The 25,496-nt window shown below is 28.3% G+C and overlaps 2 protein-coding genes across 2 annotated transcripts; one reads left to right on the top strand and one right to left on the bottom strand.

Moving 5' to 3' along the window:
* Nucleotides 1-1,966: 1,966 nt before the first annotated feature.
* On the bottom strand, nt 1,967-8,226 carry LOC107491797 (mediator of RNA polymerase II transcription subunit 14-like). Its single transcript, XM_052262902.1, is given in 11 exon segments — nt 1,967-2,329; nt 2,691-3,691; nt 3,798-3,981; nt 3,983-4,648; nt 4,764-4,872; nt 4,961-5,058; nt 5,534-5,570; nt 5,667-5,825; nt 5,914-6,011; nt 6,553-7,422; nt 7,681-8,226. Coding segments are annotated over 11 exon segments (3,684 nt in total). The 5' UTR covers nt 7,894-8,226; the 3' UTR covers nt 1,967-2,080.
* On the top strand, nt 8,047-12,504 carry LOC107491796 (uncharacterized). The gene is made up of 5 exons (XM_016112716.2): nt 8,047-8,086; nt 9,967-10,391; nt 11,011-11,101; nt 11,667-11,802; nt 12,225-12,504. Exons 1-5 carry the CDS (start codon nt 8,047-8,049, stop codon nt 12,283-12,285), a joined length of 753 nt encoding a protein of 250 aa, XP_015968202.1. The 3' UTR covers nt 12,286-12,504.
* The last annotated feature ends 12,992 nt before the right edge of the window (nt 12,505-25,496 follow it).

Genomic DNA, 25,496 nt, shown 5'->3' with positions numbered 1-25,496 from the left:
CATAAAATGTCATATGATAAACTATTCAAAATTCTTCACAATCCTACACCACACAATAATGAAAAATCACAGTTCACGGATTAATTAACAACAATTACAATTAAAAAAAATATCTAAAAGAGAGTAGACTGAGCAGTGAACACACAAGGGGACAGGGCACGACTGGAGGGGCTGACGCGCGACTAAAGGGGAGGAGCGTGGTGGAACAGAGCTAGCGCCAATGGGATAGTACTGTGCAAGGGAGGCAAGAGGCGAGATAAGTTGCAGCAGCGACGATGATAGTGCGATGGAGGCAGTTTCCAGAAGTTGCAACGGCAACCGTAGCAGGGCAGTGACTGGACGGGAGTGAGGGAGGAGATCGATGAGAGGAAGGAGATGGAGAATGAGACAATGAGATAAATGAGGCATGAGGGTGGTGTTGAGCGTTTTGGACTTTGGTAGTTTAGTTAAATTTTCTCTCCTTTAAACTAAACGACGGGGTTTTATACTTTTGAGAGAAAATCGACTGGATTTCAGTTTAGTTTGACCGATCGAGTGCAGTTTTTGAAACTTTCGTTTATAGTATCTAACTGGTTTATTGTTTTTACCTAGTCACGATTCGATCAGTCAATTTAAACTGTTTTTAAGATCTTGTATTACAATAATAGTTAAAAGAAAAGATATGTGTATTTATACAAATTAACTTCCCTCTTTATCTTATAATTCATCATATATATATATGTTTGAGCTATGAAGTATACTTGAAACTTAATATATGTTTAATTATTCATGTACTCAATTTAACAATATTTTTACATATATGTTTGAGCTATGAAGTATACTTAAAACTTAATATATGTTTAATTATTCATGTACTTAATTTAACAATATTTTTACTATTGATACATTAAATATTTCTAATAGTATGTTTGATAATTTAGTTTTCATGTTAATACATATATTAAAATGGCTTAAAAAATAAAAAGAATTGAAATGGCAGTTTATTTCAATGTTTATTTTCGAAACACAGATAAACAAATTAAATAAACACTATTTTGACACTAATGTTTTGCCGGTGAATCAATATGCTTTTTCTTTTGTTTGTTAAAAGAGAAATAATTTAAACATACAATTAATTAATAATAATTATATTTTTATACCAATTTTAGAAGTATTTGGTACATAAATAGTGTTTTCATATGGATGGATTTTATATATAAATTTTTAAATTTGTTTCTAATTAAATAGAATTGAGAAAATAAATAAATTTAACAACATTTATAAATAAGTAATCTTCAAATAATATTAGTCAATTTTTATGTTGATTTTGTTCACATAATAATAACTTATTTTTTTAATTTAAAATTTATTTATTTTATATATTTTACATGTTAAATAACTTAAAATATTTTATTTTTTTATAATTTATTTTTAATTATTAATATTAAATTTATAATTCTAAAACTAAAAATAAAAAAATAATTTTTTAAACTCAATAGAAAAATCGTAGAACAGACAGGTAGTGTTTATTCAGCGACTAGTAAAAAGATAAAACTAATTAAGTATGTTATATATCTAATTAATCTGTTTAAAAAAAGGCTAATAAAAAAATTAGTATTGATTTTTTTTCACACAATACATTTATTTGTTAAAATCGTTTTTCACAAGATCTATATTTTAAATATTTTATATATTTATTATTCATACACTCATATGTATGATAAGGTAGGTTATGTTAAATAATCTATATTATATGATCCTAATCTATATATGTGTACATGTTACTTTACTATATTTTAAATATATTACTTGGATTACTTATATTATTTTAAACAATATACTATTTAAAAGAACATTTAAAATTTATTATTTTGTATTAATAATATTATTAAAAATATATTATTAGTTTTTTTTTAAAATAACATTTTCTTTTCTTTGATTTATCAAATAATATGGCAACAAAAATATTTTGCATAACTAGGTCTACTAAATAAATATTATATTCACTTATTTCTATATTGCATGCAAAATAAATAACTAATGTTTAAAAAAAGTTAATTACATAATTTGATCTTATTTCTATATTGCATAGCAACTCATGTCAACAGCAAACTGTTTCCTGTACATGATTCGTATCCAATACGGACTGCGGAGCGCAACAAAGACCAAGAAGTCCTTGTGGTTGTATATAACCAGTGTGTTTAGGTATGGAAGATAGAACTGGCCTGGTTGCAGGACAAGCTCGAACTGGCCTGGTTGCAGCAGCCAGATCATGCAAGGGACCCGCAGTCAGCCGAATGCAATCCAAAAGCGATGAAACTTCAGCTCCATTTATGAAATCTTCTAGAAGCTGTACAAAGTAAAAGCATAAAAAATATTCTGATCAAATGATATTGTTGTATCTACACAAATACAATTTCACATGTTTCTGAAACCAGTGAAGTAACTGGTTTTTCTTTATCACCACTGAAATAGAAGAAAACAGATGCCATTTAAGCATTGCAAGTTAAAAGAAAGGAAGCTGATAAATAAACTAATTTCAAGTATTTTCTAGTTCATACTCCAAAAACCAGCCAACAAAGCACAAGAAAGATGCTCCACAATAATGTCACTCAATAAGTAGCATAAGTAATCAGAGTATGTAAGAAATCGACCAGCTGTAGTCAAAGGAAAGAAACAAACAGAAATCAGTTCAGGAAAAACAAACCTACCTTAGTATGGGGCCAAAGTTGGTCTGGAGATACATGCATTGTGCAACCCTCTTTACCAGATTCCCACTCAACAACAAAACGAGCAAGGACAGCTGAACCGAAGCTAAACCACAAGCTCATCAGTCCAACTGCCTCAATCTTGAATGCTTTTCTCATATGTTCTGTAACTTTCTCCGCAGTGTCTGAAGCAAACTTTGTACCCGATACTTTGGCATCAGAACTTGTCTCTTCTGACTTCTCATCAGCTCTTACCCCAAGCAATTGCCGCATGCCAAGGGCAAAAGTTCTTGCATTAGCAAGCCTTTGTATATCAGCCACTAGTTTCTTTATACTATCTACCTCAACTGACTGATAGCTCAAAACAACACCATCTGGATCATAATGTATGTGTGAATCAATGTCAGCCGTATTGGCGATTCGAACACCTGATCCCCATGGTGTAGCACTGCTCCCTTTCTGAAGCTCCCATAAATCCCTGAAGTGCTGATCATTTATTTTAACATCCCAATGCATGCAACCAGGTCTGCCAAGTCGCAAGCATATATGTTGCCATGAATCACCTCTGGCAAATGGAAATCGGAACCAAATATTAGAGGATGCACTTCTTAAACCCACTTCTTCGACGTATGAGATATCTAATGAATCCATTTGGCTCGTCAGCCTAGCATGCTTAATGCAAAGTGAACAGTGCCGGATCACATGAAGCAGGACTGCTATATAAATGCTAGATGGGGCATTCCCTTTATTTGCTTCTGCAATCAAACTTCCATAGCTGTATCCTTCAGCCCTAGATATCATTTCACTAGGTACAACCCCTTGTGGCAAAGACAGTTGAGAGCCAGATGAATCCAAAATCTTTCTCCTCTTGCAAATTGCTGAGTTGTTTTCAAGACCCTGAAGAGATGGAATCAAATTCAACACATCTGAAGCTGTTCTCTTCCGAGATCTTTTATCGTGTTTGGGTATAACATCTTCATTGCCTGTGGATTCCATTGCCTGGGCTGCAAAAAGTCATTTCGGCAGTGATGTGTGTTTTTAGGTAATATATATAACAGAATGCAAATACATTACACGATAAAGATGAAGAGAAGAAAGAAAGTATCTTACATAGGGGAGTTGAAGCACATGAATTGGCTCCAGCAGCCTTGAGTGATTCAGCTTGAGGTCCATTAGGTTTGGAATTAGGTAAAGATATGCGAGAACTAGTTGGTAGAGGAGGAGATAATAGTCGAGATGACCGACTTCCACCTAAACCATCATTAGAGGAATCACTCAGTACTCTTAAGTTGATCTTCATCCATAGCAGTTGAGGACACAATGTCAACTGAATGCGGAGATTGAAGAGAAGCCAGATCCTGTTCAGACTTTGAAACAAATAACATTTTCCCAGCTGTGCTCCTTCCTTGTCCTGTGGAAATTGATCCAACAGAATTGGATTGAACTGGGCCCTTCACACTGCCTGATGAGAACATGGAATCACTATAGTGGTTTGTAACACCTGAAGGTTTTGTTACATTGTTAACCTGAGATATTTGCATGCCTCCTTCCCACTTTGGAGATGGGGTCCCAGCTTTTAGACTATGGAGATTCATTGGGACAGAACCATAATGTGAAGGTAGGGATCCATGATTTTGAACAGAGAATGGAGATGCAGAAGAACCTTTCTCGAGCCCAAACACTTCATCAACAAGTGATGAAAAACCTGAAGGATGACCTTTTGCATTCTGCATGGAACTCTCAAGTCGAATATCAGAAAGAAACTCACGTACAGATTCTTGACTTGGACAAGCAGCATTGGGCAAAAGAGAGTCTAATTTTCCCCAGTCAACCAGGCTTAAATTCATCTCATCTTTAAGTGCCTGCAGCTGTCCTATATCAATTCTTTTGATCCGCAGCACCTGATTAAGGACACCATATAAAGTATCTTTTCGGGAAGAATCTGGCTGAGTCTCTAACAGCTTAAACAAAGGTTTAAAATCCTTATCAAGTTCCATCATCAGGAAATAAGAGCTCCCACAGTCTGGTTCCGATAGATGCAAACAAGTGCAATAAACTTTTGCTTCTCAAGCTTACAAATACATCAGCTGCAGTCATAGATCCCTGATTCAAAGCTTCTTCACATTCTAACAATGCTGAAGAAGAAACTATGTTTTGCGATGACTGAAGAAGGAAACGGCCATTTCTGAATAACATAACAGGGACATAAATTTGAGAAACTAAACTCAAATGCCTAAGATCTTAGGAAAAGGCATCTTAGAAAAGTAAGGTACCTGATATTAACTCCAAGAGTAAAAAAACATGAGGCATAGGCACGCACACGCAACACCTCATACCCTTCAGATTCCTTGCTGAAGCATTTATCATCCTTCTACAGACAAAGGCAGCATCATCTTTTAAAATTTAATGAATGGTTGAATGGGAAAGAGGTAGGATATAATATTACAAGATTTGTAAAAGGGTATCACAAATTCTGCCACAAATTGTATCATAGCTAGCAAAATTTAAAGGCCAACTGTGTTTACTGGAAAATTAACTACATGTCAAAAGTGTTCAGCAGCAAAGTATTTACCAAGCAGCGGAAATTCCACACACACACACACACATACATACATACATACATAACAGACAGAAGATATCAGAATCTAGCTACAGATAGTCCATGCAAGAATGATGAGAAGTACTTATGGTGGCAAAATACGAAAATAGTCAAATATCCGTAATTTACAATATAGTTCTCGAAAGTTACAAGCATGTTAACAAAGGAAAACCCCAAATTGGGGTGATACCAAAGAAGAAGCATCAAACCACATATGCCAAAACCCAAAAGAAACAAAAAAAATTGCCTGATGTAGCATATCAAATTGATACTCCAAATGTTCCCTAACAAATGTACACTAACATGTTTATATTCAACATCAGGTCCACCCAAGTGAGACTGGAGTACAACATCATCCGCTGCTCGACAGACGTGGTTATTTTCCGATAGATGCAAACAAGTGCAATAAACTTTTGCTTCTCAAGCTTACAAATACATCAGCTGCAGTCATAGATCCCTGATTCAAAGCTTCTTCACATTCTAACAATGCTGAAGAAGAAACTATGTTTTGCGATGACTGAAGAAGGAAACGGCCATTTCTGAATAACATAACAGGGACATAAATTTGAGAAACAAAACTCAAATGCCTAAGATATTAGGAAAAAGCATCTTAAAAAAGTAAGGTACCTGATATTAACTCCAAGAGTAAAAAAACATGAGGCATAGGCACGCACACGCAACACCTCATACCCTTCAGATTCCTTGCTGAAGCCTTTATCATCCTTCTACAGAGAAAAGCAGCTTCATCTTTTAAAATTTAATGAATGGTTGAATGGGAAAGAGGTAGGATATAATATTACAAGATTTGTAAAAGGGTATCACAAATTCTGCCACAAATTGTATCCTAGCTAGCAAAATTTAAAGGCCAACTGTGTTTACTGGAAAACTAACTACATGTCAAAAGTGTTCAGCAGCAAAGTATTTACCAAGCAGCGGAAATTCCACACACACACACACACATACATACATACATACATACATAACAGACAGAAGATATCAGAATCTAGCTACAGATAGTCCATGCAAGAATGATGAGAAGTACCTATGGTGGCAAAATACGAAAATAGTCAAATATCTGTAATTCACGATATCGATATAGTTCTCAAAAGTTACAAGAATGTTAACAAAGGAAAACCCCAAATTGGGGTGATACCAAAGAAGAAGCATCAAACCACATATGCCAAAACCCAAAAGAAACAAAAAAAATTGCCTGATGTAGCATATCAAATTGATACTCCAAATGTTCCCTAACAAATGTACACTAACATGTTTATATTCAACATCAGGTCCACCCAAGTGAGACTGGAGTACAACATCATCCGCTGCTCGACAGACGTGGTTATTTTTTCCCAGTTCTCTTTTAATTTCCAGTAGACGAGTATACCGGTTGCAGCTAATAGCTCTTAACAGCAACCTCTCAACATCAATACAACTCTGGTCCAAGAAAAACTCTGCCTCCTTGCCTGTTAGTGGATCTATGACAAAATTGCTGTGTATGCACTTTATCTGAAGATCTGGCCCAGGTTCAATTTTTATGAATGGGCATGCACCTGAGTCAGACATGCCAGCATTTTTATTGAACTCCAGCCAGTATATGATTTTTAAACCAGGAGTTCGAGGACCGGATGAATCAGATTCCCTGTCCGGGTTCTGCATGGAACTGGAACCTGCCGCATGACCCATTCCACTGTCGGATATGAGCTCATATCGAATTGCATCTTTCCATCTTCCCTGTCGAAGAGCTTGCACTTGCCTGATGACAGTATCCACGACAAGTGAAACACATAGATCGTGAAGAACTGAGTACAATATTGAAAATGGATTTTCTGCCGCCGCCATTCGTCTCTCTAGATCATCCCCGAGAACATGGCGCCGCATTAATTCCAGTTTGATAGGTTTATTCTTCTCACCAACAAGCAGCTCCAAATGTAATATCCTCCACATGGACAAGTGTCCCCTGTAACCAAGAGTCACTAAAACCTTAAACTCTCCATCCACCTTAATCAATGCCGTACCATCGGAAACTTTTATCTCGGAAATTTCCTTCGGAAGAGAAACTTCTAGCAATTTCGACCGCACAAGCGCGTGATTTGAAACAGTCGAAGCCAGCTGCTGGCAGTGCTTTATCAAAGGAACCTACAAAGCAAAAAAAACCTATAAGCACATCCCATCCAACAAAGAAAGAAAGAAAGAAAAAACTTCCTTTCCCTGATTTATGACAGCTTTTAGTTTTCAGCTCAACCAGTGCCCCCAAACCACCCCGTAATTCTATTCATTATCAATTATGTATCTCCCAAATACACAAAGTTTTGGAATTTGTAGAGACCAATGGATTGAATGAAGAGTAGTGCTATGCAAGAAAAAATAGCAAGATTTGATTTTTGGCGGGGTAACCTGTTGGCACCACTTGGAGAGCACATTGAGGCGGATCATGCGCTGCTGGGTCTTGCTGAGGAACTTGAGGATACTGATCTTCTTGTCTGTATCGGACAATTCGGTGGACCTGCATTTCTCAACCAGTTCTTTCAAGTTGCCGTATGAATCTTGGGCAGCTCGGGAAACCAGGGTGGACAGCTCCACCGTCTGTTGCCCTAACTCCGCAGCCATGTCTGTCTCTCAATCCTCAGAAATTAGGAATCTATTCCGTTCGTCGCATTAAATATCTTCGGAAGCAGTATGAGTAGGAAGCAGAATAGGGTTTTCCCTTTCTCTCTATCTTGGTATGGTTAATTATAAAGAGATTCTATTGTAGCCGTTAGGATGGAAACCGTATGGAGGAAGTTGGAGGCGGCTCGCAGAGGTAGTGTCAGACGCTGTTAGGAAACTAGAGATGGCTTGTGCGGAAAACGGGCGACTTTGTGTCTTTGGGTTGGATATTTTTCGTAAAGGGAGGTAAAAGAAATTGGGAACAGTATAGACCTGAAACTCAACTCTCCTTGTAACAATAATTTTCTTCCAAATATTTTTAACAATAAAAGAATTGTTTAGTATAGGTGTTGTACCATCTTCTTATTAGGTAAAAGATAGGTGTTTTTGTCAACGTGGGTATTTAGTATTTTAAAATTGATAACAGTTCAGCGTAATAAAAAGAAAAAATAACTTTTTTTGCCATTATTATGTTAATTCAGTTAAAAAATTATATAATTGACTAAAATAACTTTTTTTTATTTTGATCTAAAATATGCATTTAAAAAATAAAATTTTAATAAAAAACTTATCGAAGTTTTATTTATCTTATTAAGAATCATTATCACTAATAATTAATAAAAATAACCAGATATATAAAAATTATTAACAAAATTGTTTAAATTTATCATCAAAATTAAACATTTTCATGTGATTTTAAATTTAAATTAGAAGATAATGCACTTAAAAAACAAACGTATCTAATTTAAAATTTAAAAAGATGAAAATATTAATTTTAGTAAATTTTTAATAGACAATAAACAACTTTTCAAGATATAGTCATAACTAATTTCATATTTATTGGATTTGAATAATTTTTGGTTATATGAAAATATAAGAAAATTGACTTTATTCTTTGAACAATATTGCATCAGTATTGTTTTTATTTGGTTTAATTACTTTATTAGGCCCTATAATTTTACTAAATTTATAATTAACTCTATATATTTCTTTTTTTTTAGTTTAGTCTTTATATTACTTTTAATTTTGTAATTAAGTCTTTTATAGTATAAAAAATATTAGAGTTAACTGAGTATTCGCAAATTTAAAGTATCCAAAATGAAGAATCTTATTAGATCACTGACTACGTATTTTTTGAGAGAAATATTTTGTTATTTTTAACATTTTTAATATGAAAAGAATCCAATTACAAAATTAAAAGTAGTGTAAAGATTCAATTGAAAAGAAAAAAAATATAGACACCTAATTGTAAATTTGGTGAAATTATAAGGATCAATAGAATAATTAAACTTTTTTATTTTAAAACTCAAAATGGCTGAAAATAGATACGATAACACCATATGAAACAATTAATTTTTATTTTATATGATTATTTGATACGAATAAAATTTGTCATTGTTTTTGTCTTTATAATTTAGTATATTTATTTTTTATGTTTGTATCACTAGATCCACTTAGGGCTTGTTTGGGTGAGCTTCTAAGAAAAGATCTTTTTTCGAGTTATCTTTTTTTAAAAGATCTTATAGAGAAGTAAAAGTAATTTTATGTTTGGATATCTCATGTAAAAAGGTCTTTTTATCTATCAATTATGTTTGGGTATAACAATATAAAAGTACTTTTTTGTTTATTTATTACATAAAAAACATCATTTTTTAAGGAAAAAAATCTTTTAAAAAAAGATATAAATTACAGCTTCTCAAAAAAGATCTTTTTTTGATTTTACTAGTGCTTTTACTTTTACTACTAGAAATTTGACAAACACGTTAAAAAATAAAAAAAAGATCTTTTTTCATTGAAAAAGATCTTTTTTTAACAAAATAATGGCGCCCAAACATGCACTTATATTTTTCAATTAAAGATGTTATTTTATATTCTTTTAAAAAATTAATATATAATTTTATTAATAATAAATTTTTAAATATTGACTAAAAATAAATTTTTTAAATTAAAAGAATTTAATTGTTAAAATTAAATAAAAATCATTAAAACTTAAAAATAAAAATAAATATGAAAAAGTAAAAACCTAATTCTAAGTAAAAATCACTCCCTATGCTCTCCTCTCATCTCCTCCCACAGTTTCTCAAGTGCTCAACAATGGAGCTCCTGGAGGAAGAGCCTGCGCCGTTAGCAATGCCTCGTCTCTGCCACTCCTTCGCACTGGCATCTACCAGCGCCGTCCTCTTCTGCGTCGCCGTTCGTGTTCGTCATCTCCTCTACGTCGTCGTCGGTTCCTGCTCCGTCATCCACGGTGTTGCTCCTCTGCGTCATCGCCGCTCGTGCTCGTCTGCCATCGCATCCTCTGCGTCGCCGTTCCTGCTCGTGCTGCTCCTCTGCTTCTGCTACCCTGGTCCCTGGTCCTCTGTCTCTGCTACCCTGGTTCATTTCGGCCGTTCTCCTTCCTCCACGGTGGTTCATCTCTGCTGCTCGTCCCTTGGTTGCTGGTTTTTTATCTGCTGATGGTAAAGATTATTTGAATATTGTTGCCTATAATATTGTTCTTTAATACTCTTGTTGTCTATTAACGTATTGTTCTTTTGTGATTTTGTCCATGATTATGTGTTATCAACTGATTTTAGGGATAAACTTACAAATGTTGTTCTTGTTATTATTGTTATATATAAACCTACTGAGTTCCATATGTGGCTGAAAGAAAAGAAAAAGAGGTATGTGAGTCTCAATTTTGGATAATTTTAATCCTTATTATTTGGGGTTTTAACACTGAGTTATGTTATATTTTAACTCATATAATTGAACTCATAATTGCTGTTGTATGTGATTATACATACACTCAGTAGGTATTGAAATCTAGAGCTTTTGAAATGATTTGAACAAAATGAATGGGAGTGAAACTAGAAAAGGATAATGGTGTGGGCTTCTTTATTTGAGAATTCTTTTTGTAGGTAAGGATAAGGAAATATTAAGTTTAGTTGTTTGAAAGCTTAAAGGTTAATGAGAAAATTTTAACGAATATGAAGAAAGTGTTTCAACTAATTCACTATTATGTTCTGTTTTCCTAAAATGTGACCAGTCCAACTAACTCTGATTATAGTTCTTTGTGCAATTGTTTTTCTACTGCAGGACCCTTGTCCCATTATTTCATATATGCAAGACATTAATTACTATCTACTGGACCACTGCAAGATTGGATATCTAAACCAGAAGATTTTATGTAAGTTGTCTTCCAAATGCTAATACACTATTCTTTGAATTAAATTTATCAATTTATTTTTTTCATGTTAATTATAGTTTCTTTTCTTCTTTGAGTGAATATAGTGAACACTTGCAAATTTTATAGGTGCTTCTTCTTTCAAAATTTGAATTGTACTCAAAGGTTCTTCTCGCAGTGCTGTCATCATTGCGGTTGGCAGCGCAGTACTAAGACTGTCCAGTTTATTTGTTTATTCATTGATTTATTTTCTTCGTTATTCTTAATACTCCTCATTGGTCTATTTCAATGATATTTCATCATTACCATAAGGAAAATAATGTTCTGAGAATATCTTTTCATGTTTGTCTATGAATTATTCTACAACTTTTTTGAAGCATGCTCAAGTTATATTTAGCTTTAGTACTTAGAGAAAATTTAATTAGTTGAATTCATAGGTTACAAAAGAGCTAAAGCCAAATGAAGTATTGTTACTATTATTATATTTTTATTAAGGTTCAAGTGCCTGGTATCTTGGTATTTACTTTGAAATGCGGGTTGTTTTATTTCTGCTTGGTGTTTTGATCAGGCAAATCAGAGCAGAGGTCTTTACTCCCTTTGTTAGATCATCCAGAGAAAGCTGAGCTTGAGTCAGTACCTGACTGCTCAGATTCAACTGTCAAAACTAAACTCCAGTGCATCATGCTAATCCAAACTGATCTTTGGTAATAATTTTGTTGTTGGTTGTTTGAACACTTATCTTTATCTTTAAAAAAATTGTTTTGGAAGTGCTATTATTTTAATTAGTTCTGTTTTAGAATTAGGTATATATAGTAGTTATTCTTTGAGATTGTGGGGGATGGTGCTAGACTTTTATAGTTAGTGGAAGTCATAGTGAATTTATATGCTTGAATTAAATATGCCACTCCTATCCTTTGAGATTATAGGGAATGATGCTAGACTTTTATAGTAAGTTATAACTTATAAACATGCTTGCATTGCATAAGTAATGTACTTTTTGCTAAATGAAAATATGCTAGAGGAATTGTTTGGTATTTATACTAAAACAGCAAGCATAGTTATTCTATGTTTTGCTTTCTTCACTTGACATATTCTTATAAAATTTTGCTTATTCGTGCTACTGCAGGATCTTGCTCCTGAACGTGCCTTTGCTGATGTTGTTCTTTGCAATTTGGTTCTCCATCTGATGATCATAAACTTTCTCAGTTAAATTGAGTTTATTTGCCTCCAATTGAACCCCAAGGCTTAAAATGAAAAGTAGAATACAAGAATCTTGCTTTTGTTATAGTATTTGTAGACTCAATGACATTATGAGTTCTTGTTTAAATATATTTCCGTCTTTGGATTCTGAATGTACATAGGTTTGTTTTCCTCCTCATTTAAATGGAATAAGGGTTATTGGGTTATCGGTCGCTATTTCTGTAATTTTTTGTAGTGATATATCAATTAATTTTAAAAAAATTGTTATAAAATAAATGTTGTGCTTTTGTAACTAAAGGAATGAAAGATGTTACAAAATCAAGTTATATTTTGCAACAAAATTTTGTGATAGGAAAAATTATATTGTTACGAAAAACATCTCATTGGATAAAATTTGTTATCGCTTTTGTAACATATTTTTGCTTTTGTATTAAAAATTTGTTACAAAATATTACTTTGTATAGTAACCGTTTCATTTTTTGTTACAAAATTTTTTTGTAACGAAACATACTGCAAGAGTTATTTTTCAGATTTTTTTGTATTTTTTGTAATAATTTTTTTTGTTACAAGTTACAACTGCTCCTTTTTCTTGTAGTGACAGAGGGGGTGAGATAAGAGTGCTGTTGAGCGTTTTGGACTTTGGTAGTTTAGTTAGATTTTCTCTTCTCTAAACCAAACGATGGGGTTTTGGACTTTTGAGAAAAATTGACCGGATCCGAGTGCGATTTTTTAAACTTAAGTTTATAGTATCTAACCGATTTGTTGTTTCCACCTGGTTACGGTTTGATCAGCTGATTTAAACTGATTTTTAGGATCTTGTATTATGGTAATAGCTAAAAGAGAATATCTGTATATTTATACAAATTAATTTACCTCTTTATCTTATAGTTCATCGTATATATACACAATGTTTAATATTGTTGACAATAATAATAATTATAATAAAAATAATAATTTATTAATTCAGTTATGAAATATATTTGGAACTTAACATATGTTTAATTATTCATGTACTTAATTTAACAATATTTTTTTATTGATACTTTAAATATTTCTAATAGTATATTTGATAATTTAGTTTTCATGGTAATACATATATTAAAATGGCTTAAAAAATAAAAAGGACTGAAATGGTAGTTTATTTCAATGTTTGTTTTCGAAACGCAGATAAACAAATTACATAAACACTATTTTGACACTAATGTTTTGCCAGTGAATCAATATGCTTTTTCTTTAGTTTGTTAAAAGAGAAATAATTTAAACATACAATTAATTAATAATAATTATATTTTTATACAGATTGTAGAAGTATTTCGTATATAAATAGTGTTTTCATATGGATGAATTTTGTATATAAATTTTTAAATTTGCTTCTAATTAAATAGAATTGAGAAAATAAATAAATTTAATAACATTTATAAATAAGTAATCTTCAAATAATATTAGTCAATTTTTATATTGATTTTGTTCACATAATAACAACTTATTTTTTTAATTTTTTTATATTTAAATTTAATTATTTTATATATTTTACATGTTAAATGACTTAAAATATTTTATTTTTTATAATTTATTTTTAGTTATTAATATTAAATTTATAATTCTAAAACTAAAAATAAAAAATTAATTTTTTAAACTCAATAGAAAAATGGTAGAACGGTGTTGAGCTACTAGTAAAAAGATAAAGCCAATTAAGGATCGGTTTGGGAAGTTTCAAAAGTAATTTTTCTAAACTTTGACTTATGAAAAATAGTAGTATTAATGTCTAATACAATTTTTAAAATCAAATTGCAGTTTCTAAAATGCTACTTAGAAGCTTATAGAAAAGTTAAAAAAAATGACTTCTCTCATAATACTACTACTTTTTTATCACATTTTTTTAAAATAAGCACTTTTAAGACTAAAAATTCAAACACAAAATAACTTATTTATAAACTACTTTTAATATAAATATTTATTGTTTAAGCTAATTTTTTAAAAGTATCTTAATTAAGCTGTTTACCTAAACTGAGCCTAAGTGTGTTATATATCTAATTAATCTGTAAAAAAAAGGCTAATAAATAAAAATTTAAAAATTAGTATTAATTTTTTTTCCATACAATACATTTGTTTGTCAAAACCATTTTTCATAAAATCTATATTTTAAATATTTTAAATATTTATCTTTTATATACTCATATGTATGATAAGGTAGGTTAGATTAAATAATCTATATTGTATGACTCCAATTTATATATGTCATATTTTATGATGGATCAAATCCTAACCAAATAGAAAATAAACTTAAATATTTTACTTGGAATACTTATATTATTTTAAATAATATATACTATTTAAAATTTATTATTTGTATTATTAAATTATTAAAAATATATTATTAACTTTTCTTAAAATAACATTTTCTTTTCTTTGGTTTATCAAATAATATGACAACAAAAATATTTTACATAACTGGATCTACTAAATAAATATTATATTCATTTATTTCTATATTGCATGCAAAATAAATAACTAATGTTTAAAAAAGTTAATTACATAATTATATCTTAATAAATTATAATAAATGAATAAAATGCAATGTTACATTTATATTTGTTTTTCATACAACAAAAAATATTTTTAAATATATATTAAATAGAATAATTATTCATTAAACTCATTTTTATGTAAATAATAATTTTTCTTAATTTTATATCTGTAATATTTTATACTAATTAATTTCAAATTTTAATTACTTTTTGAATAACTAATAAAACAGTAATACAAATAATTGTATAAATATAATTTTATTTTAATTTTTTATTTTGTTACCATTTACGTTAACATCGAGGATAATTTGAAATAAAAGATAATAGAATTGTAGTAACTATCATTTATTATGTGCTTTGATTGCACTCTCTGCTTTGTTAAGAGTGTACTAATTTTTGGCGGGGTAATCTGTTGGCATCACTCGGAGAGCACTAGTTTTTGTTCCAATTGTTCCAATTAGAGCGAGCAAGGAAGTAAGAAGCAGGTATAGTAGGAAGCAGAATAGGGCTTATATGGTTTCGTCGGACTAATAGTTTAGGAAGCGGTTCTGGTATCCGTTGTACTTGAGCGAAACTTCGATGTTCCGTTAGTCTCTATCATTCAAATATAATATAAATAATGTAAATGATTAAGATCATCAAAATTGTGCTTGAATGAAAATGGAAAAAAAGACTGTGCAAAAACTTTGATAGATAAAAAGATTTGTCTTCACTGACCATATACACTGATAGATAGGTATGCACTGTGCAGAAGTTCAGTCTTCAGTCAAGCCGTGGTGCTACTTTCAACTGAGTTGGGAAGTTTTTAAGCTTGGTCTCCTGACTCTCGTCTCACCAAATCTCAATTCGATTCTTTCTTCCTTTCTCTTGCATGTGACCTTGCCTTTCTTATACCTTTCACGTATTTTTGTTAAAAATAAATATTTTAAATTAATATTAAAAAAAACAATTACTAAAACTTTAATTATATATTTAATAATTTACTTGCTTATGTGCTTTAAATTCATTTTTTTGTTTTTTTTTTCTAGTATCCATATAGTTCTAGCTTTTCTAAGGTTAGATAATTTAAAATTTTCAAGTTTAAACTAAGGCTCTATTTGATTAATATGATTCTATTTATTATTAAATTTTTTCATTTGAAATTTGAATTCCTCATTTTTTTTCTTAACTTGTTTTTGAAGTTGTTTATTATTTAAAATTAAAATTTAAACTTTGATAAGGATAATAGATGTTACAATCAACTTAATAAATATTAATATAACGTGTTTGTTAATATACTTTTTCATAAGTAAATATATAATAATAATTATTGGATCAATTAATATGGTAAATATTTTATATTTAAATTGAAAATTTTAAATTTAAATTTTATAAACATTTTTTATAAATTATATATGATGAAACATAATTTTAAAAAAATAAAATTACATATAAAACATTTTCCCAATCTTGATTATATATAATACACTAGTATGCTAACATATGTTTAATATTTTATTTCTTAAATTTAATGATGCATGATACTAATAAAGGTAAAATTAATCAAAATATTTTTTTTAATCGTGGATAAAGATTCTGCATAATCAGTACCGAATGTTATTTCCTTTTCTTTTAGTAATTAGTTATTCCCTCTCCCATCTCTTCTACGTCTCCATCCCAATTTGAAGAATTAATTAGGGTTTAGTGCATAAAGAAAATTTTTAGTGTTACTGGATTTGAATGCAAAATAATTTTAAGTTTGAGAAAAGAAATAGATATGAAAAATGAATATGAGTATATACTTGAAGGTACATTTTATACACAAATTCATAAACCATGATATGATGAATGCTGCAAAAATTCCACTAACTTACAGCATAGTATGATAAATGCTGCAAGAATCCTGCTAGTTTACAGCTGAATTCTTCGCTCCTTCACTATTAAGCCAAGAGTTTATAAATTGTTTACGGTCAGGGGAGCACTTGATAATTTTCCAATAGCTTATGAAAAAATTATCCCAAAAGATAAAATACTCCGCCTTACTACGAATTTATGAAGAAAGTATAATCCGTGAGTAAATGCAGCAATTTATAAACGTGATTCCTTGTGTTGTATATTATCCTGATTGACATGATTACGATTTAGAGTGGTCAAATATAATATCTTTGTTCGGGCCAAATATAATATCCTTGATCGGGTGTCAATAAATTGATAAAATAAAATTTTTAATAGTAAAAATAAAAATATTAAAAAAATAAAAAATATATTTTTTTTAAAAGTTATATTTACATCTTTTTTTAAAAGATTTTTTTTTAAAATAAAAAAGATATTTTTATATAATAAATTAATAAAAAATATTTTTATCTTATTTTACCCAAATATAATTGATAAATAAAAAGATCATTTTACATGAGATATTTAAACATAAAATCATTTTTACTTTTGTAAAAAATTCTTTTAAAAAATATAATTAAAAATTTTTTTTTCGAGAATGACGCCAAAACAATGGCTCATTTTTAAGGTAGCGTTTGTTTTGAGGGACTGAAACAGAGATTGGGATACTAAAATTCACTGACTTAGTATCATGTTTGTTGATTCAGATACTAAAATTTCAGTATTTCAGTACCTCCAAAAAGTAGTGACATAGGAGACTGAAATTTTTAGAGACAAAGACTTAAACTTTAATAACATTTTATACCTAAAATATTCTCACTTCAATTAATTAATTCCAATTTTATTCTTTATGCAAATTAAATTAGAATTTTATTCTTGTTTTAATTTCTGTCTCTCAGTTTGTACCAAACAGAATATTGAGATTTATTTCAGTCTCTGTCTCTTAATCTCTGACTCTCAGTATCTGTCTTTCCGTCTCTATCTCTCCACCAAACACTACCTAAACATTCCTAGTTAAGTATGGAGAATTCATTAAATTTAAACTCTTTATTTATTATATTTTATTTGAATGGTTTAGATTTAAAAAGATAACTGTTAATCATGTTAACCATTTTTTTTAATAAATTTTGAATTTTTTTTTGTAAGTTTTAGATATTGGATTGAAATCTAAAATAAAAAATAGCATATAAATATTAAAAGTAACATGTTTGTAAAAAAAAAAAGTAACTAGACTTTAAAAATAAAATAAATAATACATACAAAATAAATTAAAAATTCATGCACCAAATCTAGAAAAAAATATATTAGAATCTTGGTAAAAGTAATATTAAATATCAACATAATGATAAAAATTTTTGTCTTATATAAATTTAATTAAAAAATATATATATACTCATGTAAAAAGCAAACAATATATAACAATTTTATTTTGTGTGAAACAAAATTATAATATTAAATATGAATACAATGATACAAGATTCTGTATTATATAAATTTAATTTTAAAAAATATATATACTCACGTAAATAGTAAACAAATATATAATAATTTTATTTTGTGTGAAACCAAATTATAATATTAAATATAAACATAATAATAAAAGATTTTGTATTATATAAATTTAATTAAAAAACATATATATTTAGATAAAAAACAAACAAACATAATATAATAATAATAATAATCTCATTAGTTATTTATCTGAAAGTAAATGTAGCTTCTCAGATATAAATAAAATTATTAGATTGCGTTTAAATGATAGACTAATACAGAGACTAAAAGATAAAAATTAAATGACGATAGAAACTACATAATTCTCTTTATTGTATTTAGTGTAAAGTATATAATATTTAGTTATGTCTCAATATTTTTTATATTTAAGATATTGAAACAAACAAAAATAGTTAACTATATTTTTTTCTAAAGAGATATTTTAATATTTTAAAATTGTAATATAAAATTTTAAACATAATTAAACACCCTTAATTTTAAAGGAGCATTTTATTATTTTCAAGATTAATTTTAAAAGACTATTTTAATATCTTAAAAATTAAACATAAGAGTATTTTAATGTTTTTAATATTATTTTAAATTTTTAATTCCTAATAGAATTAAATCATATAAATTGGTTCTTTTAAAATTACTTTAGTATTGTATTTTTATAAAAATTAATTACAAGGGTATTTTAGTGTTTATTTAAAGTTTAAATTTATAATTTTTAATATAATTAAAAATATTTATTTTCAAAGAGTATTTTAATCTTTATTCCAAAAGGATATTTAATTTTTTTTAAGATTAATTCCATTTTAATATTAAATTAATATTTTTTATTTTTAATGCAATCAAAGAATTTTAAATAATTCTATAAGTGTAATTTAGTATTTTTAAATTAATATGTAAAATATATTTTAGCATTTTAAAGAGTAAATAGTTAAATTAATTTTTGAAAGATCACTCATTCTCTAATTTAATTTTTGAAGGATTTTTTTAATTAAATTCGTTATTTAAAGATTTTAAATTGATTATGTTAGTTATTTTGTCACTTTCATTGTTAAAGGTATCAGAGTTTGTTGACGTAGTACGTTAAATAACATAACAACACATATATATTAGTTCTAATTCACTACAACATTTTGGGTCTTTGGTCACGATATTTTACTGTGACAAAAAAAATTATGGTCACGGTTTTTTAAAAAAAGGGTAATCATAGAATACCTATAGTCACGGATTTTAAAAAAATGGTAGTCTAAAAGGCTCTATGGTCACGGTTTATGGAGTGACCAAAAAGGGTCTATGATTATGATCTTTTATAAAAAGATGACTTAAAGGTATCTATGGTCATGATTTTTTGGAGTAATCTAAAGGGGTATATGGTCACGGTTTTGGGGGTGATCTTAAATGGTCTATAGTCACGATTTTTCAAAAAAGATTGACCTAAAAGGGTCTATAATCACGGTTTTGAGGGGTGACCTAAATGGGTCTATAGTCACTGTTTTGGAAGTGACCTAAACTGGTGTATGGTCACGGTTTTTCATTGTGACCAAAAGACATCTATGGATACAATTTTGAAGGGTAACCTAAAAGAATATATGGTCACAATTTTATGAAAGGGTGACCTAAAGGGTTTTACGATTACGGTTTTTTAGAGTGATCTAAAAGAATGTATGATTACGATTTTAGGAGGTGACTTTAAATAGTCTATGATTACAATTTTTTAAAAATGATAACCTAAAAAAGCCTATAATAGAATGACCTAAAAGGTCTATAATCATAATTTTGGAAATAACCTAAAATGATCTATTATCACAGATTTTTCACATTGATAAAATAAAATTTCTAACGAATTAATATAATTTTATTAATTTCATTATAATTATAATTTTTAAACATAATTTTTTTTTCACGACAACAAAAAATTGAACTAACACAGAAGGTTACCCCCAAGTCCAATCCAAAAACTTCAGTAATTGGTCTAACACAAAAAATTTCATTAAATATTAAGTAAAACTATTAAACTAATTTAAACGAGACACAAATTTTGAAACTTTCTACTTGTGTCCGTAACTTTTTTATAATAATTTAGATAGTGGGCTTGTGAATAATAATTTGTTCATCAATATAGATTTTATTATTATAAATAAAATTTAATTTTATTTTAACACCTCAAATTTATATATGTGAAAATGTTTTATCATCTATATAATAATATTGACCTTATTTGTATTTAATTCGCAATTTACAAATATAATTTGATTCACAAAATCATCGAATCAAATCTGATATAATCCATAATCAATTAAGATTGAATCACAAATTTAATATTTGTATAATTATATCTGCAGATATACAAATGCACAAAATAAACACTTAAAACATTAATTCCTCTCATCCTTTGGCTATGCTGGCAGTGTCCTCAACCCCTCACTCACTTTTGAGGCTAATTTTTTTTTATATTGTATAAATATATGTAATACATTGTTATGGAAAGATTATGTGTTTTTTTTTATATGGTATTTTATTCAAATCGGACGGTTCGATTTGTTTGAAAAAAAAGGGTAAAGTACAAATCGGAGGGTCCGATTTGTTTGATAAAAAAAAACTACAAATCGCATGGTCCGTTTTGTATTTTTTATTTTTTTTATTTTTTGAAATGGAAATCGAACGGTCCGATTTCAACAGTAAAAATTTTTTTATTTTCAAAAACACAAATCGGACCATCCGATTTGTGATTGTTGATTTAAAAAATGAAACAAATTGGAAGGACCGATTTGTTCACACCATAACAATAAAAAACTCATCTCTTCTCTCATTATTGTGAGATGCACTCAGCTCTCTCCCACACAAAAAATAATAAGCGCACTTTTGACTATCCTCTCCTCATCATCACCTCTATTCAGTCATTCATCATCACCGCCATGTTGAAGGTGATTCACCTACCTCGCTCATCCTCTGTGCCGCCAACTCACCACCACCATTCAGTCTTCTCTTCCTCAGTTCATGAAATAATTTTATTAAAATTTTAATTTTTATTTTAAAAAATTTTAGTTTTATATATTTCAATTTTTTAAAAGTGATATTAAAAAAATTAAAATTTTATATCTTAAAATTAAAATTTTAGTTTTAATTTTTAAATATCAAATAAATTTCAATCTCTGCTTTCAATGTTAGGTAAAATTTTTTTTGTTAAAAATCGTTCCAAACATTAAATTTTATTTTAAAATCGTCTTACCTTTACTTTTTGGATAAAAATACTTTCCTTTCCCAATTTTTCAAACATACACGCTCTCTTTCTCTACATCGCTGATACAACTCTTTTGCTCACTCTCACTCTCTCCGTCTCTTTCTAATACGGAAATAAAGAATAAACAAAAAACAATAAATAAATTTGAATAAAAAGATTTATTGAAATTAAAATAGAAAATAAAAGAAATAAGTTGAAACCGAATACAAAAAAAAGATTATTTTATTTTTTATCTAATCTCTTGAAAAATAAAAAAGAGATTTCTCAATCTAACTTGTGTACACCATAATTTAAAAATTGAATTAAAAAAATTCACTCAATCTTCTACCCAATTTTCCGATGCAATAAGAGAATGATTCACTCAACCTTCTATCCAATTTACCGATGCAACAAGAGAATAGCTTACTCAACCTCATTTGTCAATACCATGATTTTATCACAAAATCAAAATGAAAGTTTTACATCTCTAATCATTATATATAACGACTACAATAGTTTAAGAGGTATTTATAACCTCTTATCAGGTTAAAACAAAGAAAACTCTAATCTCACAAACATAAAATTCAATTTAGTAACTAAATAAATAAAATAAAAATACACCAAATTAAGTTGAACATTCTAAAGATATAAATTAATAACTTTTAAATAATACTTAAATTCTTCGTATCACGAACATTTAAAGCACATATCATTCTTCTCCTCTTCAAAAAATTTCTTTTTCGAATCTTATAGTTAAAAAAATAGTGTATGAAAAGAACAAATACAAAAAAGATAATTTCTATTTTTTGTTTCTTTTCGCATTGTATGCTTTTTTATTTTTTAAATAATAAAATCAATAAGAATGACAAAACAATAATGAAACACAAACAAAAAAGACAAAGATAACAAGAATATAAAGAATGACGTGAGAGACACTAGAACCCTTTTTTTACACAAGAAGAATAAATATAAATTAATAAGGATTAATCTAATATCTGAAAATAAAAGAAAAGAAACATCTTTCTTGTATTTTATCTTTTCATACACTATTTTTTCGACTACAAATTTTGAGAACGAATCTTTTTTGAAGAGGGGAGAATGATTCATGTTTCAAATGTTCGTGATATGAATAGTTCAAATATTATTTAGAAGTTATTATATTAATTTATATTTTTAGAATGTTCAATTTAATTTGACGTATTTTGATTTTGTTTATTTAGTCACTAAATTGAGCTTTATGTTTGCCGGCTTAGAATTTTTTTTTGTTTTAACCTAATAAGAGGTTATAAACACCTTCTAAACTATTGTAGTCGTCATATAGAATGATTAGAAGAGTGTCAAAGTATTTTTTGGTTTCGTGATGAAATCATGGTATGAACAAGTAAAGTTGAGTGAGTCATTCTCTTGTTACATCAGAAAATTTAGTAGAAGACCGAGTGAGTCCTTTCAATTCAATTTTCAAACTATAATGTGGACAAATTAGGTTTAAAGTCTCTTTCTTATTGCATTAAGAAATTAGGTAAAAAGTAGAGTGATTCTCTTTATGTTCAATTTCAACCTATCATTTTATTTTCTATTTTCTATTTTCAATTTCAATTCATCTTTTTCTATTTCAATTCTTATCTTCTTGTTTATCATTAGGTATCATTTTGTATCATTTGATATTAGATTTCACGTATTAGATTAATCTTTATTAATTTATATTTGTTCTTTTTGTCCAAAAGAAAAGGGTTTGAGTGTCTCTCGCTTCCTTCTTTATGTTCTTTTTATCTTTGTCTTTTTTGTTTGTGTTTCATTATTATTTTATCATTCTTGTTGATTTTATTATTTAAAAAATATCAAATATACAATACAAAAAAAAATAAAAAAGAAATTATCTTTCTTATATTTTATCTTTTCATACACTATTTTTTTAACTACAAGATTCGAGGATAAATATATTTTTTAAAGAGGAAGAGAATAGTGATACATTCTTCAAATGTTCGTAATATAAATAGTTTAAGTATTATTTAGAATATATTAGTTTATATTTTTATAATGCTCAATTTATTTTGATATATTTTGATCTTATTTATTTAGTTACTAAATTGAGCTTTATGTTTATGGGTTTAGGATTTTCTTTATTTTAACCAAATAAGAGGTTATAAATATCTAAAACTATTATAGTCGTCATATAGAGCAATTAGAGGAGTGCCAAAATATTTTTTGATTTCGTGATAAAACCATAGTGTGGACAAATGAAATTGTGTGAGTCTCTCTTGTTACATTGAAAAATTGTATAGAAGATTGAGTGAATTCTCTTGATTCAATTCTCAAATTATGGTGTGGATAAATTAAGTTGAAAAATCCCTTTCATATTGTATTAAGAAATTGAATATAAAGTAAAGTACTTCTTTTTATATTAAATTTTAACCTATTATTTTATTTTCTATTTTCAATTTTAACTCATTTTTTCTATTTTAATTCTTATATTCTTATTTATCATTATCATTAGTTGTTGTTATATATATACATTCCTCCCTTTCTTCCTCTCTTTTTCTTCACATTACTAATATAACCCGATTGAGAAAGATATATCCCTAAATTAGGCACAGAAAACAAAAAAAAAAAGATGAATCTTATCTAGCTAAACCAAAACCTGCGATTTTGACCCAAAGTTTATCTACATAATGCTTCACTGCCAAAATCAAAGAAAGAAGAGCCCAATTAGAGAGAGGCAACATTTAGCGAGAGCCTGGTAATAGCAGCGACAACAACAAAATAATAGCGGTAGAAACAACAACGATGACGACGTGAAAAATAAATAACAGCGACATCATCACTACCATTACTTCCTCCTCACTGCCGGGTTCACTTTCTCCCCACTCAATCTCTAACTCCTCTCTCTTCTGTGTCGTCTCTCTTTGGTTCACATTTGGTAGAAGTGACAATGGCATTTTCCGCTGCACCATCGTCGTATTTTTCATTATTTTTTCATTTTCTCGTTTATCTCTCTCTTTTTCTAATTCGATCTTCCTCTCACTCTTTTATTTCACAGATTATTTCTCTTTCTCTCTTTCTTTTTGCCCTTCATCCTCTTTTTTTCTTTTTTTTTCTCTTTCTTTTTCTTCTTTTTTTTTTCTCTCTCATCTTCTGTTTTTTTTTTCTTTTGCGTCTTTGTAAGTGTGGGTGTGAGTGATGTGTGGATTAGTATAATAAATAAAAATGATGAGAAAATATATATGTATGTAATAAGTGTATGTAAAAGAAAAATTAAAAAAATTAGTGTTGTTTCGAATGATGATGACTCTAAAAATAAGAGTGTATGTGATAAATTAAAAAAAATTGTTCGAAAATTAAAAAAATTTAAAATAAAATTTAATATTAAGAACAATTTTAAATGAAAAAAATTAAGAATAAATTTGATTTAAAAAAAATCATAAAAACTAAATCGTGCTTTAAATCTAAAAAATTAGAAAAATAAATGGTCTTATAATCCAATTCTTTGCGATGAGATGATAAATTTCAAAGAAGTTAAACTTCTTACGGTAGCCTTCATCAGCTACCTATAATATTTCTTTTACCCTTCTTTTCATTAAGTTATACAATAAAACCATAGAATTCTCAAATGAAATGAAGGCAAAATGCTTTTAAGGAAATTATATTACGATCAAGCAACGAAAATATGACATGTGGTATAATTTTATTGTTTGTCAACTTTATTTTTTTATTGAATTGAAAATTATGAGACCAACTGAACTAACCAATTTTCTTAAAAAGGTAATATATATAAAAGATTAAAAATATCCTTATTTAATATTAACTATTTTATTTTGTTTTTTAAAAATCGATCAATTCAATTAGTTTAGTCATTTTCGATTAAAAAATATTGTTTGAATAAATAATATATATCGCATGTCATATTTTTATCATTTACTCATATATAATATCTTGTCCAAAAAATATTTTTACTCCATTTTGTTATAACATCTACCTTAGCTTATATCATGTACAAATAATCTATCACGGCAAATGATATATATATACCCGTTAATAATAGATTGTTATTTCTGTTGTGATAAGGTTATAACGTGGATGT

Source organism: Arachis duranensis, chromosome 6 (genome assembly GCF_000817695.3).
Source record: "Arachis duranensis cultivar V14167 chromosome 6, aradu.V14167.gnm2.J7QH, whole genome shotgun sequence".
Lineage (NCBI taxonomy): Eukaryota > Viridiplantae > Streptophyta > Magnoliopsida > Fabales > Fabaceae > Arachis > Arachis duranensis.
This window is presented reverse-complemented; position numbering and strand designations above follow the sequence as displayed.

What these genes read in the sequence shown, in the direction of transcription:
- LOC107491796 (XM_016112716.2), top strand. Translation starts at nt 8,047, where the DNA reads ATGGAAACCGTATGGAGGAAGTTGGAGGCGGCTCGCAGAG. An exon ending in TGGTTTTTTATCTGCTGATG is followed by an intron (nt 10,392 to 11,010) that starts GTAAAGATTATT and finishes TTTCTACTGCAG; the next exon opens with GACCCTTGTCCCATTATTTC. An exon ending in TCTAAACCAGAAGATTTTAT is followed by an intron (nt 11,102 to 11,666) that starts GTAAGTTGTCTT and finishes TGTTTTGATCAG; the next exon opens with GCAAATCAGAGCAGAGGTCT.